Source organism: Patiria miniata, unplaced genomic scaffold (assembly GCF_015706575.1).
Source record: "Patiria miniata isolate m_02_andy unplaced genomic scaffold, ASM1570657v1 HiC_scaffold_9, whole genome shotgun sequence".
NCBI lineage: Eukaryota > Metazoa > Echinodermata > Asteroidea > Valvatida > Asterinidae > Patiria > Patiria miniata.
In genome coordinates this window covers 6,010,470-6,028,376 of record NW_024037076.1, presented here as the reverse complement: position 1 = coordinate 6,028,376, position 17,907 = coordinate 6,010,470, and the positions used below count along the sequence as shown (strand labels likewise).

General features: G+C 41.3%; 1 protein-coding gene across 4 annotated transcripts; it reads left to right on the top strand.

The window, feature by feature from the left end:
* The first annotated feature begins 237 nt into the window (after positions 1 to 237).
* On the top strand, positions 238 to 10,442 carry LOC119720549 (calcium channel flower homolog). 4 transcript variants are annotated; one of them, XM_038190258.1, is made up of 6 exons: positions 238 to 257; positions 3,312 to 3,437; positions 4,557 to 4,629; positions 6,128 to 6,253; positions 7,213 to 7,320; positions 9,851 to 10,442. In XM_038190258.1, exons 2-6 carry the CDS (start codon positions 3,332 to 3,334, stop codon positions 9,945 to 9,947), a joined length of 510 nt encoding a protein of 169 aa, XP_038046186.1. In that variant the 5' UTR covers positions 238 to 257; positions 3,312 to 3,331; the 3' UTR covers positions 9,948 to 10,442. The 4 variants fall into 4 exon arrangements, with proteins under 4 accessions (XP_038046186.1, XP_038046182.1, XP_038046183.1 ...); XM_038190254.1 differs by lacking the exon at positions 238 to 257 and adding an exon at positions 1,497 to 1,680; XM_038190255.1 differs by lacking the exon at positions 238 to 257 and adding an exon at positions 1,503 to 1,667.
* The last annotated feature ends 7,465 nt before the right edge of the window (positions 10,443 to 17,907 follow it).

Sequence of the window (17,907 nt, the reverse complement as noted above, 5' to 3'; positions counted from 1 at the left end):
GTACGTAAATCGACTGATCACGAGCCGGCCATGCATGATGCTTGATCGCGCCCGCTGTGCGCTCGTACTCATCGCCCCTCTGCCAACAACATATCTCATGATAGCGCAGCGCGATCTCATGATAGCGATGCTCCGCCGATCGCGCCCAACAATATTAATTTTTGAGAAAACCCCGGTTGGTCTCCGTCTCCGGTTCTAGCTATCTATAGCGAAACTAATTGTACGTCTAAAACCGAATTGGAGACGAAAATAAATAAGTAAGTTGGGGTTTGACAACCATGCACCCTAAATATCGAATAAACGAAGTTTTCGCTTTGTCATACATGGCGCTTCATACAGTTTTGATGCATCCGCAAAAAGGTCACGCAAAGAGTGGTCGGAACCAGTCTATTATTTTTAATAGAGACCACTAGCTACTGACATGACCAGCAGTGATTTTTTAGAGGCGGAAACCAGTTTATGTACGTGGGGTACCAGTATGTTGTCGATGTTGTGCCCATTCTTGAAAATCACGCATTCTCGAGAATGGGCGTGCACATTCTTGAGAATGTGCAACTGGATCCTTGCTCAATCTTGGCAAAAAATAACTCTTCCAGATTGAGCGCACATTCTCGAGAATGCGCGACAAGATAACGGTCTTGTCGATGCCGAGCACCGGCTGCGCTTGGCAAGTCTAGCTGAATCCTCGTTCACTGATTCTCAATAATTATACTGTTGCAACGCAAGGCGCTGAAAAGTAGAGTGGATATGATAAGTAAAGGCGTATTAATATGGGGGAGGGGGGGGACCGGGAAAATATAAGAGACATAATAATACTAGTGCAAAGAATTCTGATTTTTGGGATAATAAAAGCGGGGGGGGGGGGGACGTAAGAATGAAGAATGTGAAGAATGAGAATGAATACTGCGACATCCCATAGTGCTAATGCTATTTCCCATTTAAATTGCCACCAATTTATTGTTCACATCCCACCATAACGTCGCAGAGCTGGATTCTATCTAGTCAAAAGAGCAATTTTGGCAGCTTCTGGACATCGGTTTTTTTCGTGGCACGCATATGATACATGCAGGGACTTGTAACTTGTCTAGCCTAAACAAAGCACTTCCCAGACTAGTTCCCAGTCCTCCGTTATTACAAAACTTCCCATAGTGGGCAGAAAAAAGCAATAATAACAGGTTTAATTTGATTCAAATTATCGTAGTTATACGAGTACAGAAGCATAGCACATTTTCTTTCCTCTTTATATGAATTGTTTCCCTTTTAACCGCTATACAATTCATTTAACATAATTATGTCGTGCAATGTTTGTTAAGATTGGGCAAAATTCATAAATTGTGCACGTGATATTCCCACCCAATCTTAAGAATGAGCGCTCATTCTTAAGAACGCGTGCTCGTTCTTAAGAATGGGCGCTCATTCTTAAGAATGCGCGCCCATTCTCGAGAATGTGCATGCCCATTCTCGAGAATGCGTGATTTTCAAGAATGGGCACAACATCATCATCATCATCTGTGTTGTTTTACTATTCCTCTATGCATCAGCTGACGTAAAAAAAACAAGTTTATTGTAGGGCTACATGCATGTGATCATTACTGTTAGTATACGTGTATGATGTAGCCATATTGAAGGCCTGAACTACTTTCAAAATATTTGATACAGTGCAGTGTGTAAGTGAGTTAGGTTAGTGACTTTAATTCGTAACGTACATGTACAGATGTAGGTAGGGCCTACTCCTCCTAGAACTATGACTGAGGCTCCACGTAGTGGGCTCCACTACGTGGAGCCTCATAGTTCTAGGAGTAGGTTACTCCTAGAACGGGAAAATGTCCATACTCGGACGTCCATTTATCTGCTGCCAAACATATTAATTGTCACCTCACCTTGTCATTTGAACCAAGAGAAATCCAGGAAGCTGTGTTAAGGTGAAAAAAATTTACTCAAAATGTGTTTTTAGAGCACATTTTGGATGCATACGTTGTGCAGAACTAACTTGAAGCAGCCGGTCAAAACTGATTGTAGTGGCTGAAAAGACAGTGGTACGTTATACAGGTGACATCAACAACCATGACGTCGCATGAGCCTGCCAATGATAGTGCAATACGTCATTATGAATATTTATTTTATCATGAATATTTAGTTTATTTCAATGGATACTTCAAATACGTCCAAAGATTGATTATTGCAACAGCGATCGTGCGCAGCCTAGCGGTTAAGAGTCTCGTGTGTCAAGCAAGCGTCAGAGGTTCAAATCCCGATGAAGTAACTGACTGATTAATAAATAGAAATTAAGGAAAGGAGAGGGTGAGAGTAGAGGAGGGAAAGTGGAGGAATAACCATAAAAGATGTAACTTTTGGCGCTAGAAAATTAATTGAAAAAAGTGACGTCCGAGTACGGAATTTTTTCCCCTAAAACTATGAGGCTCCGCTCACGCGGAGCCTCATAGATCAAGAAGCCCGCAAAATTGCCTGCAGCACAAAACACTAATAAAGTTTGTACTTTATTAGTGTTTTGTGCTGCAGGCAATTTTGCGGGCTTCTTGATCTATGAGACTCCGCTCACGCGGAGCCTCATAGTTCTAGGAGTAACCTACTCCTAGAACTATGAGGCTCCACGTAGTGGAGCCCACTACGTCCATCAAAATGCATCCATTTCACACAGAACAGCTGCACAGTTTGCCCCTATACTCCGTACTTTATCTCTTGACATACTCACGTATCTTGTGCGGAACTAACATAGGTGGATTCTGTCGGTTTTTAGGCCAAAATGATGAAAAATATGCCCTTTCCGCACTGAGCCAACCTGACACTTGAAACGTACACGCATATGATCGAGCGATGATTTTTGGTTCGCTCGCCGCGGGGGGTACGGTACAAGCGAAATGATGTGCATGCGTACAAATGACAGATTCGACAATCGCGTAAATTCACAGGAAGCTCAACAAGTAAGTGATTTACCTATGGGCAAAATTATACGTGGTTATGTGTAGTGGATCAAAAGCTTGTATTTACCCGAGGGAAGCGCACAACGCCATGTTCACGGGTCTAGTCTAGAGCCAGTATACCGACTACAGTCCATATCCAAGGCCCTATACAATAAGTTGCTGAAAAAGAAACACTCTTTCTTGCCAACATTATTCGGCCCATTTTCCTGTAAAACAACTGAACAAGTCAAACAAACACTTTTTTCCTTTTTGGTGAAATTTGGATGTCCTGTAAACCATTGAACATTTTGTTTATGGCAAAGCCTATATTACTGTCAGGTGTATGATTGTTGTATAGATCTGTTCATCTTCTGGATTATTTCTTCACAGACTACGTGTAGGTCAGGATCATGTCTGGAGCACCACCACAGAGTCAGCAGGTCTCGAGACAAGCTGAAGGGCCTGGAAAATGCACATCATTTACCATTCGTGCAACTGCAGCGGTTGCTGGCATAAGTAAGTAAAACAAAAATAATCATAAAGTGAAGTTAAATGCCATTGTTTTATTGATGGAAATTTTTCAAGGTTTCAAATTCTTATTTGCCGTATTGCAAAAATGGTTCCTTACGAGTCTTGTCCAAAGTTGGATTTGGTTTAAAATTGTTTAACCCTAATGTATCTGAGTGAATCCTTCAAAATCCACATCCCTGTTGTGGAGGATTTCGGCGGATTCAGAATACCTCCATATTGAAAGAGTTGGGGGATTTTAATTAATTCAGGACAGTAAGCCTAGCGGTACTGTAGGATTTTGATGGATTCAGGATACCTCCATATTGAGCAGCTGAGGAACTTTGATGGATTCAGGATCTCAAAAGTTTAACTCATTGGCTATATGTTTGGTGTGTATGAGGTATATGTACTACACTGGCGGATTCTGATGGACTCGGGACACCAACGTTTTTTTGCATGACAAAATTGGTGGATTTTGGAGGATTCAGGATATTTTCTAGTACAAGTGCTCAAGGGGTTAGGGTTAATGCGGCCAGATCCCAATCCGTGGCACGCGTGCCAAATCATTGCAGCAGTACTAGAGCGTGCTTTCAACAAGATGAATAGTCTTGGGAAGTTTGGCAGAGTGACCCAAGAAATTTTTGGCTTGCATACAGGTCACCTCAATGGAGTGCTATTACTTCTTTGGAGGGGTGGGGTTACACAAAATCTAATTTGGTGATCATGTCTCAAAATGTTTTATGAAGAACACCAATGCAACAAAATTTGGCTTGAATGAAGAGATATGTACGTGTAAGAAATCTCATGCAAAAAGTGGAAAACAATCCCAAAAATAAAGAGAAATTGTGCAGAAATGATCAAATTTCAAATTGTTTTTTGTTTTGTTGGCAGCCATATTGGATTAAAAGAATGCATTTTTGATATATCACGTGACTGCTTTTTAAGTGAATACATGTATGTACAGTACTAGGTTTGAGAAAAGAAATCATGTTTTCGATTGACAAAATGTGCATATTTCCATGTATTAGAAAATGAACACCAATTTGATTGCCAAGATTTTTGATAAGGTAACCAATGGACATCCAACAGAAATAAAATATTGTGGTGTTATTTGTTTACTTTTAGTTTGTGCGATCACGGGCTGTCTGACTTTCATCACTTTTTCACCAATGTGTCTCGTGGCTGGCATTTATTTAATGTAAGTATATGTACACAATAATAATAATAATTTGGGAGGCTAATCATCCTTACTGGCAGCTGAGAAGCTGAATTGCGAAGGACGCGGCTACAACGTTGTCGGGCCGCTGGCACGTGAAGGCACCTATGGCTGCCGGCCACATCGACCCATATATGACCACAGAGCACAGCAAGAGATCGAAAGTGTTTGATTTTTCTGGAGGGAGGAGATCGGATGGCCCGGAGAAAAACCCTCGTGGCACAGGATAGAACCAACGCAGAACTCTGCCCACATATGGCATGTATGGTCCGCGGACGGGATTCGAACCAGGGCCACAGTGGTGAGAGCCTAACGCTTGACGCTCAAGCCACCCATGCCACCACAAGTTCTACCATCTTGTGCCTGTCTGCTTGTGTATTTAGAATAGTCCAGATTATAGACTGTGTGTCATGCCGACAGGCAACCAGCGGGCACCCAAAACATTTAAGCATCTTTTGCATGTTATTTGGCCAAAATTAAACAGTGTTCCCAACACTTTAAAACCATTCAACATTTAAGAGAGATACATGTACATGAACATGCAGTGCAGAGGAGAACAGTAACCGTTTGCTGCAAAGTTGGCATCACGTGATGACAACACCCAATTTGTAAACAAATGTCACATGGTCAATGCAAATGAGAATTAGACTTGGTGTTGTTACAAAATGTAAAATATGTACATAAAGTCTGTGTGTTCTCACCAAGGGCAGGTTCAGAGAGGTTTATACTGCAAGGGTGGGGGTCTCTCTCTAGGGGTGTGCATTTACGGGTTGTACAGGAACTGGGTACCCGATTGAAAAAAAACCCATGGGTACCCGTTAAAGAAACCCAGCCCGAAATTCAAATCTCGGAAGTTGCTGTTTAGATTGTTCATCAAGGTCTGCATGACAATACTGCCACATCAGTGCACCAATACAGCAAGATACAAGTGTGTACAGTGAGCTTTACAGCTTTACGGTGTAACTTGCAACTTTCACGAGCGTCAAAAATGTGAAATATGTTTTGTTTTCCTAGCCTGGTTTTCATTTTTAAAATCCTCCACTAATGACATTCGAAACCTTTTCATTTTTACTGTCTGAGAAGTTACTTAGTAATTTGTAAAGTTGGTTGCGGTTACCCGATTCCATAATCTGGAACCGGTTCCTGACATTAACGGTCGGGTACTCGGGTACCCGGTTCCGATGCCCAGCCCTAGGGGTGCCCCCTCCTCACCTCCCTGGATTTGTCATTGCTTCACTTGCGACGTAAAAATGCGCAAGACTTAAAATGTTGTCTGTGTCACATCCTTGATCAAAGCACTTCCTAGATGGCGGCTGCCATTTGATGCCCATAATGTTCAAACTTGCTGATGTGAAACGATAGAGAAATATTGTGACACAGCAATGAAATTTGTAATTACTGATAAAGATCGTTCTTAACACTTATACACAAAAGTGAATGTTACAGATTGCCAACTGTGCCCGTATTTTTTTTATTGCAGACTGCTTGGGATTCTGATTGAGATGTTTGAAGCTCCTATCTGTTGTCAGTACTTCAAACTGACTGACAAGATCAATACCTGGGGCTCCAACCTCCCAGCTTGGTTCAAAGCTTTAATGTATTTTGTGTAAGTATCTAGTAGGCTCTGCCGAATATTGGAATATTCGATCATCAACTGATTATCCGAATAGCATTCAAATATTTGAACAAATTTGAGCGGTCTCAAGGAGACGATGAAAAGTGTCTGAGACGTTCTGTTAATCGTAGATGTTGTGTGGTTTATTATTTGTCAAATGCCACACTTTTTTGTCATGTTTGTAGTCTATCACCCACAGAGCCCTCTCCATAACCAACAGCTGATATATCTTAGCAATGCAAATTGTATGCGACCCCGTTCATCAGCCAATCACAGTCGACGTTTGAAATTGTGAGGTCATTTGGATCATGAATGTGGACTAAGCTGTTGATTGGTCAATTTGGCTGCCATTTTTTTAAAAATACAACGGGTTACAGAAGACCTGATAGTAGACGCCCGCTGAATGGTCAGAATCTCGAGGTCCAGACTGCTCGCATATCATAGACTTCACTTTATCATAGACTACACTTTTCGGTCAGTATGTGCCGATTTTCATGAGGAGATGACACTCAAATGACATCAAGACAAAAGCTGATATTTAAGACATTAACCCTAACTCCCTAGGGGTGATTTACTCGGAACCTTCCTCATCCTTGCAAATCCCAAAATACAATTGTTGCCTGCTGTGGCAGTTCCATGGTGTTTTGTACACCCGAGGGGGCAAATGGCACCCTCAGCTTCACCTCTAACCATGGTATAACAACACTGGTAAACTGTGCACACAAACAGTTGGACTCTGTTTATTTGTGGTGTACCTAATCCCACGTAAAGCACAGTCAGTTTACTAGTGCAGTACCCATCCTAACAGATTCCAACAAACCCTGGTGTTGGAGTTTGGCTGGTTAGGGATCGTTAGGGTTAGTGAATGATCACTTCTCGTTCATTCTGAATGAAACGATCGTTTGGTAGTAAAAAGACAACATGGTGATTGTGTCTCTTTTTTATTGCAGCCTACCCATATTTGCTATTATTATGTGCCAAGGAATATCTGTCATCATTGGCGCTCTTGTCGTGATTGCTGTTGGTCTCATGTATGGCATGGTCTTTATTGGGAAAAAGTAAGTACATAGTTTCTTAAAATTTGCCAATAATTCTCCTGTAACCCTCCCTTTCTGGCTGGCAATTTCGACAAGGCCAGCCCAGCAATAAAAATAGATAATATGACTGTTTTTAACAGTTGAGTGCTTCTAGCTTTCATGAAGCAGGATTGACTGGCTGTGATTGTTATGAAACCTGATATACATGTAGCTATGCTTTGACTTTAGGCCGAAAAAAAAATACTTCTGCACTTCCGATTACATGCCTTTCAAAAATAGGCTCGGTCAGTCGGAAATTTTTTTTTTGGCCAATTTTTTTTATGTAGATTGAATGGGGTATTCAATTATATGCGAAGTTTTAGCCTGAACTATTTCCATTGCACTACGAAAGCTATACACAAAATGGCCACGCAAAGTGAATAAAACCTACCTTAATTATTGTCAATATATTTACGTTTGATAATTCTTTAAAAATAATGGAAAATTCAGGCCGTTCGCATCATATGCACAACGCTAGTCAAGACGGGAAGCTGGCCAAAACTCTGAAGTGTGTGATGCACTGTGCATGTGTGGCCCGCGGCCGACAGACCTCGTTTTACGGTCGAAAATTTCGGGAAACACGCTGCATGTATCACTCCAAATACGAGTAGTGCGATCTCAAAATGAACTCTTGAACACGGAAAATACATACACAGACTAGATAAATCAATTCTGTGAATTAACTTGCAAAATATGTTCTTTCTCCATCGGTGTTTTCTTGGCATTTTTACGATGTCGAATCCGACCAGTTGACACTGACAGTGCACGTGCCTAATAGCCATGCTAGCGCTAGCGATCGCATAGCCATGACAGACTGGTTACCGCACTTTCATCATGCCTTCTAAATTGGCCCCTGCGCGGCGCGGCGGGAACCAGTCGTCACTGCATTGAGCAAGGTTTACCACGTAATAAAAAGTCACCGTGACATCGCATTGCGAGGTATGATGACAGATCGCGAAGCGAATTTGGTTTCTTTTGAAAAAAAAAATAGCGAATGTAAGTAAGAAAACAAATAAATACAAGCATTTTTTGAGGCAAATGGGTTGTTGAGAGGTATTTTGTGAAGACAGAAAAGACAAAAAGTTTTTATCTTTATTTATTCAATCATTATTTTTTTTTTTTTTTTTTGGAATTGCCGACAACATTTTTAGGGTCGCAGTCTAAAAATGGGGTCGGTCGGGTAACCGGAAGCAGAAGTATTATTTTGTTTGGCCTTAAGAGATTGATAAGCTCGCTGTGCCTACCAGTCACCTGCTTTTGTCTGTTGATGGAATTTGACTGTCACAGTGCCTACAAGAAATATGATCTTACTGTTGGTGACTAGCCTGTGTCAAAGGCATGGCATGGGAAGAGGACTGAGTTTTTGACAGTCTGTGACTGATCCAACAAAACGAGGATTAGTGATGTGTAACTAGTAAAATTTAATTGACTAGTCGATAGTCGTGTGATAAAGAGTTGTGACTGCCCGACTAGTCTTGACTATTTGCCATATGGTGTTATTAGAAAATATCTATAATTATGGAGAACTACATTGACACAGTGAGGTGTGTCTGTGCTAAGAAATATATTTGACAATGCCACGCTCATCCAATTCTTGTCAGTTTCTTGTTTTTTCCCTCCAGTTTCTACATTTTTTCCAGTTTCTTGTTTGACGAAACGGCCATTCAAATGTTCATTTCATAATTTCCAAATGCAGGAATAAACATGTACATTGATCTTCCAATGAACTTTCCCCATGAATTTTCCCAAGTTTGTCCTTGCCCCCCCCAGCTTGCCCGCCCCCCCCCCCCCCCCCCCCCCCCCCCAGTTTCCCCTCAACACTTTATCAACAAATAGATTAATTATGTTTATTTTCTTTGCTGTTAAGATTCATAAGATGTGGACACATTTTGGGCCAATGAAAGCATTATAAACGTACTTTGGTAGACAAAACACGCCATACATGCATTTATACAGCCGTAGATAGTGCTCAGCCAACGTCTTTATCATTTGTTATACATTTGTTATACACCATTCTGCGGTTTTAAAACTTTCTCATTCATTAAAAACGACTACACATAAACACTTCTTAGTTGCTCTAGTGGCTTATTTTCGACGCAGTACACAGGCTTAAGATGTTATTTTGACTGCCCCAAAAACTATTCCCTTGCCCCCCAATTCCCCCCCCCCCCCCAATTTTAGAGTCTGGCGCCGCCACTGTGGACCATTTGGTTCCAAGACGTCCTTAGCGGTGCGATGATTCAGCACGCACAGACCTGCTTCACCAAAGTGCTTGGCTTTCGCCATGGCTCTGGCCATTATTGGCATCCAGGCCCCAAGCTGGTTATAAATGTACTTGTTTAAAACTACCCAAGCACATATTTATTCCTTCAGTAAATTCCCTTCAGTCTAATTTGTATGATGCAAGTGTTAAAGTGAACAAGCACACTGATGTGTGCATAAAATATATTCAGTTGTCTTTCAAGCTAGATTTTTGGATGGTTCAAGAGTTTTCTGTTTGGATTTGCTGCAGGGGAGATGGTGTGAGCCGTGCTAGAGAAGGCCACCAGTTTGATGCAGTCAACTTAATGGAGACTGAAGAACACAGTTTTACAAAAGCCAACCCATGAACTCAACTCCCTAATGGGTATTTTGGTGGTTAGTAAACATTCACATTGTCTCACTGATTCAGATTTGAGTGAAAAAAAAAAACCCAAAATGGAAACAGGTTAATTTAAAGGGCCCATGCAATGTGATTTATTTTACTGAAATCCTTGAAATTTGTTTCACACTTAACCTTAATTTCAATTTTCGTTTTGCCATTATCAAGGGTATTTTGGTCAGCTTTCTTTGCTTTTATGCTGATGCAAATATCATATTAAAAAGTGTGATGTCAATTTCAGGCAGAAACCTCTGTTGCAGCACCACAAGTTGCCAGAATTATGGATATTTGTCTGTCGTGAATGTTCTTTTCTTTGGTGATTCGTTGTAGTGTCAGCACTTTAGCAAACTTCTCACAGATATTTTCAATGAGCAATTTTATGGGTGCACAATCTGAACAGGACACCCCTTAACTGAACAGTGTCTTCCTGAAATGACATCACGGCAACAGCGCTCTCAGTTGTGCGGAAAAGCATGGAAAATATTTTAAGAAGAGCACTTTCCAATCAAATTAACCAAAAAGGAATTTCAAATAGTTTTTATACATTAACCCTAACGTCCTAGCCATTACTTTGGGATAAAGAACTGAGTACTACAGAAATGTGCACACATTATGCTGAAGTATTTTATACTTCAGTTTACTACTTCATGTAGTAGTATTTTGTAGCTTTAGGCGAGGTTAGGGTAAAAGAGGTGTAGAAAGTTGCACAAAATGTTTTTCTAAGAAAAATTTATTCCATGGACCCTTTAATGGACAATAAGAAATAACTAAGAACAGTACATGTACTTGAGACAAATATTTAAATGAAGATACCAATTTTGCTGTACCATTGCTGCACCGTTGCATGAAATTAGAACTGTTCCCTTAACCGTAACTTAGGACAAGCTTCAAGGGAATTGGGTTAGACTTTTTTTACAATTTATTTATTTTAAATTGGCAATTAGCCAGAATAGCCCATTAATACTTTCTGACCTACTTGGAGTTGGGTTGCTTGGTAGAAGAAAAGGCGGGAAAGGACGAGGCAGGAGAGGTTGAAGGAAAACCCGCAGAGACATTCCAGGGAAAACCCATGGAATCAGGTCGGGGGAGAAAACCCAGACCGCATCATGGCCTGGGCAGGATTCGAACCCTAGTCACACCAGAGGAAGTGCCACCACCGCAGCCAAGTTGATCCCCTGTGTGATCTCCCATAGCTGATACCCCTTATCCCCAAACCTGATCCCGGAGTACTTTTTTAATGTAAACAACGGAGCTGTTCACTGGACGAAACTCGTTTTTGAATAAGATTATTCACAATTAATCTGGTCACTTTACTGCAATTTACATATACATAATACAATAAGTCAAATGAGTAGGGCAAGCTGTCCCTAATGTACCGAATACATGTACTTGAATACATGTATTCAAAAATTGTCACTCTAGTACCTTTATCTAATAGTCGTGTAAGTAATTTATATATGTATATGTGTATTTATGCTATATGTTGATCACTTGTTTGTACCAACATACTGCTCTGTCAATCATATTAAATATATGGCTGTATATCATTGTTTTCGTGGGTGGCTGCTCTATGTTCCGAAACCCCTGTGGTCTGACAACCTGCACATAAGATCGTGATACTGCGGGTTAGGGTTAAGGATAGGAATAGGATTATGTGCAGTCGGAACATAGGGTGTCTGAACATAGGGGTGTAAACGTTTTGGTGTGTAAATTCAGAATCATTAGTTTTTGTTGTAGACACTTGGAACAAATGTTGAAATGTCAGTGCTCTACCCTGTACTTCACCTCGCATCAATGTGTCTTGTTTTTGGTTTAGGATTGTATACGTCCTTTTTTCTTTATTTTCTCCAAATACTACAATGAACCTTCGGCCAAGGTGCTTTAGACCGAGTATCATCCGCTTTTTAGAGCCCATCTTCAAGTGGAAAACATCTATTCCATTGTTCCTTTGTGTCCTGTTGTATTTATGTCAAAGAGACTAGAGAAAATTCGTAAAAAGAAAAAAATTGAAGACAATAATGACTGACATCATTTTTTTACTTTTCACAGACAGTTACTCAAAGCTATAACGAGTGCAATTAGAGTTGAAAGAGAGAAGGAATTTAAAGAAAAAAATGGCCTAGTTTTACCACAATTGTTACATGTTCATGTATATGCTTATTAGTCTAAATGTTTAAATTAATCTTCTGTTCAGTGCTTATGTAGAAAGTGTAATTGCAAGCCTATATGATATTGTATGTAGCTCATCAGACAGTTGGGTGTTGTGGTAAATATCGTCACTTATGAATGTTTCACATTCGTGCAATGGAAAGAATGATTTCATGAGGTGACAGATGGAATGTTCCATTTCACTCGGCTTCACCTCGTGGAATGGAACATTCCATCTGTCACCTCATGAAATTGTTCTTACTATTGCAGTCAAACATTCATTATTTGTGTATATTATTGTTTTATGTTATGATGCGAACATTTTGTACTTAGGCTTGTTGGTTTCTGCAATAATACATCATAGCCCCAGTATGCTAATCATAAAGAATAACTCTTGTCAAGTGGGCTGAATAACTTAAATATCTAGCTAGCTCCATTAAGTGTAGTACACGACAGACACAGTCGGTAGGTGATAACACGCAACAAAAATGACTGCTTTTTAAATTAAAATATAAATTAACCTGATTGAATTCCCACTGACATAAACTTCAATTAATTTGAATGATTCAAATATATTTATTGATAATAATGGCCAGTCCATTCGATGATTGTGGTTTAATGGAATCACATGAAACCCATTATAATGTACATTTGAAATCACTCAGTTTTCAGGTAAAAAAAATATATCTTATTTATTAATTCCCATCTGTAATTTTGTATCGTCTTCAAAACCAATGCTTCCATCGTAAAAAGCCAGTAACTGTTGTAAATGTTGTGAACAAAATATATTAACCTTAAGTTAAAATTATATTCAGCTTGATGTGTGTGTGTTTTCAAAGTTTTTTTTTTCCGACCAGATGCATGCTACGCATGAATGCATTGCCGATGTAGTGCGAAATTTGGACTCTTATGAAATACCAACTCATTGGTTGTATTGCGCATGTTTTAAGTGTACAGAATTAGAACAGGGACAAGTCACGGGTGAGAGTTAAAGTCCGTATAACGTAAATAATGCGATCGACCACGGTAGGCTGGTCCAAACGTCGTTCCCATAGCGTCGCGCAGTACATTCCCAGTAGCTGCTCTCTCGGGCAAATTATTTAACGAAAACAAGAGCTTTTTTGGACTATGTACTCCGAAACAGCTAATTATCTGCTTCAGATTAATCAAAATTAACGCACAGAGCGACCGGCCGGCCTATGCAAATTCGAGTGTGGGGTGGGGGGGGGGGGGCTTATTTGACTCTAGAGGGCGTTCCTTTTTCTTCTAAAGTTTCTTCAATATTTCAAGAAGCCGTGAAGGGAAATGGGATAAGTAGACTAAAGCAACGCTTAATGTCCCCACTCACTCAGTGGATGAGTTAAAGATCAGTCGTGATTGATCAGCTAAAAACGAGCAGCACTGAAGATTACCATATGTGAAGTTCACTAATTTTCCTCTGTATTGACTAACAAGCCCCCAGATAGCAATTTCATGTCATCAAAGTCAATTTGAGCAGTGAGAAAATACGAGCATTTTCTTAGAAAGCACTTAGAATTTTTCAGTCCACTCTCGTAGGGTTTGTACACAGAGTGTTGAGTGAACTTCGTATATGGAAATCTTTCCAAACGAGCATCAAGAATCGTTCGCTCGTACCCACCACCCAAACAGGCGCATGGCCCAGTGGATGTAGGCCTATGACGTAATTTCGTCGAACCCTCATTGGATAGAATTTGTTTGAACAATAACACGGGTCAAGTTTTCCGCCTGGCGCATGACACGTGCGCACAGAATGTACGTCGTGTGCACTGAATGAGGCAGTCAGCAACCTCGTTCCCCATGGAACGATCGTGCTGCGCCATGTTGTTTCCCATCATGCCTTGCGCGATGAACGCGAACGCGCCCATGGAGTTGAGGCTGGGCAGTCAGCTCCCCACAATGTTTTGCGCGCCTGTGCTTCCTTTACCACGGGCGGATCCAGGGGTAGGGGCGTTGGCGTTCAGAAAAAAAAAGCAAGAAAGCGAGAGGGAGAGAGACACAAAATGAATAGGGCAGTTCCGTAGCCTGCTAGGATTTTCTGATCACATTATGTTCCCCCTTGGCCTTCGGCGTAGGCGCCACAACTTGCCTTCACCATTTCCTGCTTGTTACGTACATGACCCCCTTTTTAAAAATCCTGGATCCGCCCCTGATTCACAAAATTTTGTGAAGGACTGGTGATTAGCCTTTCCCAGCGCCCTGTTTGGAATTGGGCGGTGGGTACGAGCGCACAAGAATCGGTCATATTTTTTTGAGCGAGTGAGGCAGGGGCGAAAATCCTGGGGGGCTGGGGGGGGGGGGGGCTACGAGTCATCCTTCAACCAAAAAATGCGTATTTTGAAGTATTCTTTCTAACTACCCAACAACCAAAATGTATTCAACAGCACTGGAAAATGAAGAAAAAAGTACAAAAGCTTAAAATGCGCAGGTTTGATATAGTTGCGAGTACACATAATGATGTACACCTGAATAATGAACAGCGCCCCCTAGTGTAATGTGGTGCCTAGGCTCAACCCCCCTCGCTTTTCAAATTTTCACGGCTTTGGACAATTTTTGGATCTTTGGTGCGTTCGATCGTTTAGCTCACCGGGTCGACTCGGTATAGCCCCGTGCCGTTCGATATTAGTTCTGACAGTGAGCGTTCGATTAGCCCGGCTGTCGTGGCTAACCCGTCTGCCTTTTAACCGAGTCGATCCGGGTGAGCTACTCGAACGCAAGTCACCCCAGTCCCCGGCACAGATTAACGGCACTGGAGTGAGGGCGCTGTTACGACACTATTTTCTAGGAATAGAAACAGAAATATCACGTGTATCGAAGCAGGTTAGCAGCTTTGCTCCAATCTAAAATTAAAGATTATAAAAACATGTAAACTGGCTTAAAAACCTTGAATTCACTTCGTTTTGCAACCCCAAAATGACGTTACAGCGCCCCATGTTGCTCAAAACGTGGCCTGTTTTAAAATAGGTATCCCTGTTGCGAATTATTTTTTTCCCAAACAACATCGATGGTTGTTGAGCGCCGTCTATGATACTTTTACTGTACGAACGAAGGTAAATGCCATGAATTAAGGATTGCTGTTGAGCTCTCGGGTGAACCAGCTGGATAATGCCTTGGTTTTTAGATTATGGTGTGAGTTCGAGACCACATTTAATTTTTTTTTCTTTTTTAATTTGCGGCTTTGGAGGATTTTTAAAAAAGGGTAATAAAGTCTGAATTTCAATAGGTTCTAATTCATTTCTTTTTTTCCCTTTTATCTATTTTTTCTCTCATGTTTTTAGGGAAGTAAAGCCCAAATCTCATAGCGTACACCTCATTTGCTTATGTCGTTTGCTTATGTCGAATGTCTCCCATATACAAAAAGAGAGAGAGAACACCAGTCAGTATGTCCGAAACCACAAGGGCGGATCCAGAACACAATTTTTTACTCTTTTTTTTGGGGGGGGGGGAGGGTTTAAAAAAATGTTGGTCCCCCCAAAGTGCGTCCATTATGGCGTGGGGTTCGGGGCCCGCTTAAAGGCCCCGATTTTTTTTTTGATTGTAGATGCCCTGTGATGCGATCTGAGGCAATTTCTGACCACTTTGACCATTTTTTGGAGGAAAAGATGGTGGTGTACGCAGTGCCTGCCTTTATTGCGACGTCAGTTAAATTCAAAACTTAGGTTCTTTTTTTTTGGGGGGGGGGGGACATGGCCCCCGTTGCCTCCCCCTGGATCCTCCCTTGCAAAACCATGGCGACATTTCCATGCAGCCGGCGGTGTATAAGGAAAAGGTCTTCCCGTTACTGAGAAGGGCTGCAAATTCTGGACAAAGCTTCACGATTGCAATGCTTGATTTTTGTAGGGAATCCTTATTGTAATGCACTCTTATATAGCTGCGGTTATATTTACTGACGCAACTCCCGCTGATCCGCTGTAATGAGGATAAATCGACGGCGGTAGGCCTCCTCGCAACCCACAGCCGGACAATAAGACATTGCTAAGTCATCTGTAATTGACAGGTAGAGCAACACAGAAACCTGTCACTCACACGCAATTCTTAGAGGGAAAAAAGAAGGAAAATACACTTGCTAATCCATCACTACGACCTCATTAAGGCATCTGCAAGAAAAAGAATGTGAAAGATGTATGGTCATCGTATCGATGGTAAGATAAATCTGAGCGAATTGTCCGTTAAATTCTGCATAATTATCTCAAGCAAGGGTTACAGAGAGACGGTTTGGGAGCTAATTGCCCTGTTGGTGCCGTATCTCCGTCCACACAATGGACAGCTTTTGCGATAGCAGGTCTTGCATGGGCGCTTGAAAAAATGCAAGCAAGGACGGACGGCGTAATTTGGGATGGTCAAGTGAAAGGCTTGGAACGGCCCATTGTGTTGTCTCCGTGTGGCTATTGTCCCGTGGAATTTCATGGAATTCAGTGGTTTGCCGTGTAAGACAGTTATCAGCGTCATCAGTCAGTGAGAGTACGCATCCAGCATTCGTCCGTTTTTGACCGGCCGTGACATTTTCCTTTTTCTTTCTTCCCTCTTTCCCCCATTTTTTTTAGGGGGTGGGGTGGGGGCTTGAGAAGGGGTTCCCTCTGGGAGTGTGCCACTACAGATATCCACAAGATGGTTTAGTTTTTAAATAACAATTTATTTCGTAAATATGCAACATGCTAACAACAATGTAAGAAATACTTGCTCAAACCATGACACCGTGCCAAACTTTGATTGACTCATATTGGTATACCATAGTTCAGTCATAACTAATATATTTTGTTTTGATCATGCATGTATCAAAGGTTTTCGGACTTTTGCTTCAAAATTAATAACTAATAAGTAAATAATAATAAAAAGGAGGATGTGTACGGTATTTTGTGCGCATGTTATACACTGGTATGAAATTACCTTGAACATTTTAAAGGCAGTGGATAATTTGACTACAATCAACTCGCTGAGCAACAATTTGCCTTTTTAAGGCCAAAAAAGTCTCCGGTTTCTGGTGTGGAGCTTGCCCCAAATATGGTGCGGCGACACGGGGTTTTTCCCCTACTTTTTTCTTCTTCAAACGGTCGGCTGATGTTGCAGATGGCGCTTCGATACCCTTAAAACTCTAAAAAATATCCGTCAGAGTGGAGCTTGAGGGGACCTCAGTAAGGCCTTATGGCTTGAGAATGCTGCACCCACTTACGATCTCGACCAACACGAACATTCTTCGGGAAATTTGGATAGTCAAGACAAAAATCGGAGAAAACGGTAACGTCAGACCATGCAGCGACATCGACATCGTGCATGTGCTGCCAGGCTGGTCATTAGTCTGCTCCCTAACATATTGCGCTGATTAAAAAGCGTTAACAGGAGTTCCAGATACACGGCTATCGCTCCCTCAGTCTGGCTTCCGGACGCACAATTACAAAATTACAACACGGTCTGCAAATGGTGCCCGACTTAATTTGGTGCAAAATATATGGGAGCGCAGAGAGGCCACATAAAGCTTATACTCGATCATAGCCCCATCTAAAACACGTTATTGTGCAACAGCAGGATTCCAGTCAAACAAGTGAGTTTGGCGGTTTTGAGACATCATAATACAATGAATTTAAAAAAAAAATTCTGCCGACGCACTTGGCTACGGCGACGCGCGCTGACATTAAAATATACGAACATGAAACTCTGATATTCCCGCGAACAGACACCTATGACAATTAATGGCAATGTATAGTTGCTCAAACCACAGTAACAAAAACTCAATTTTTCTTTCTGATTTGCAACTAAAAATAAAT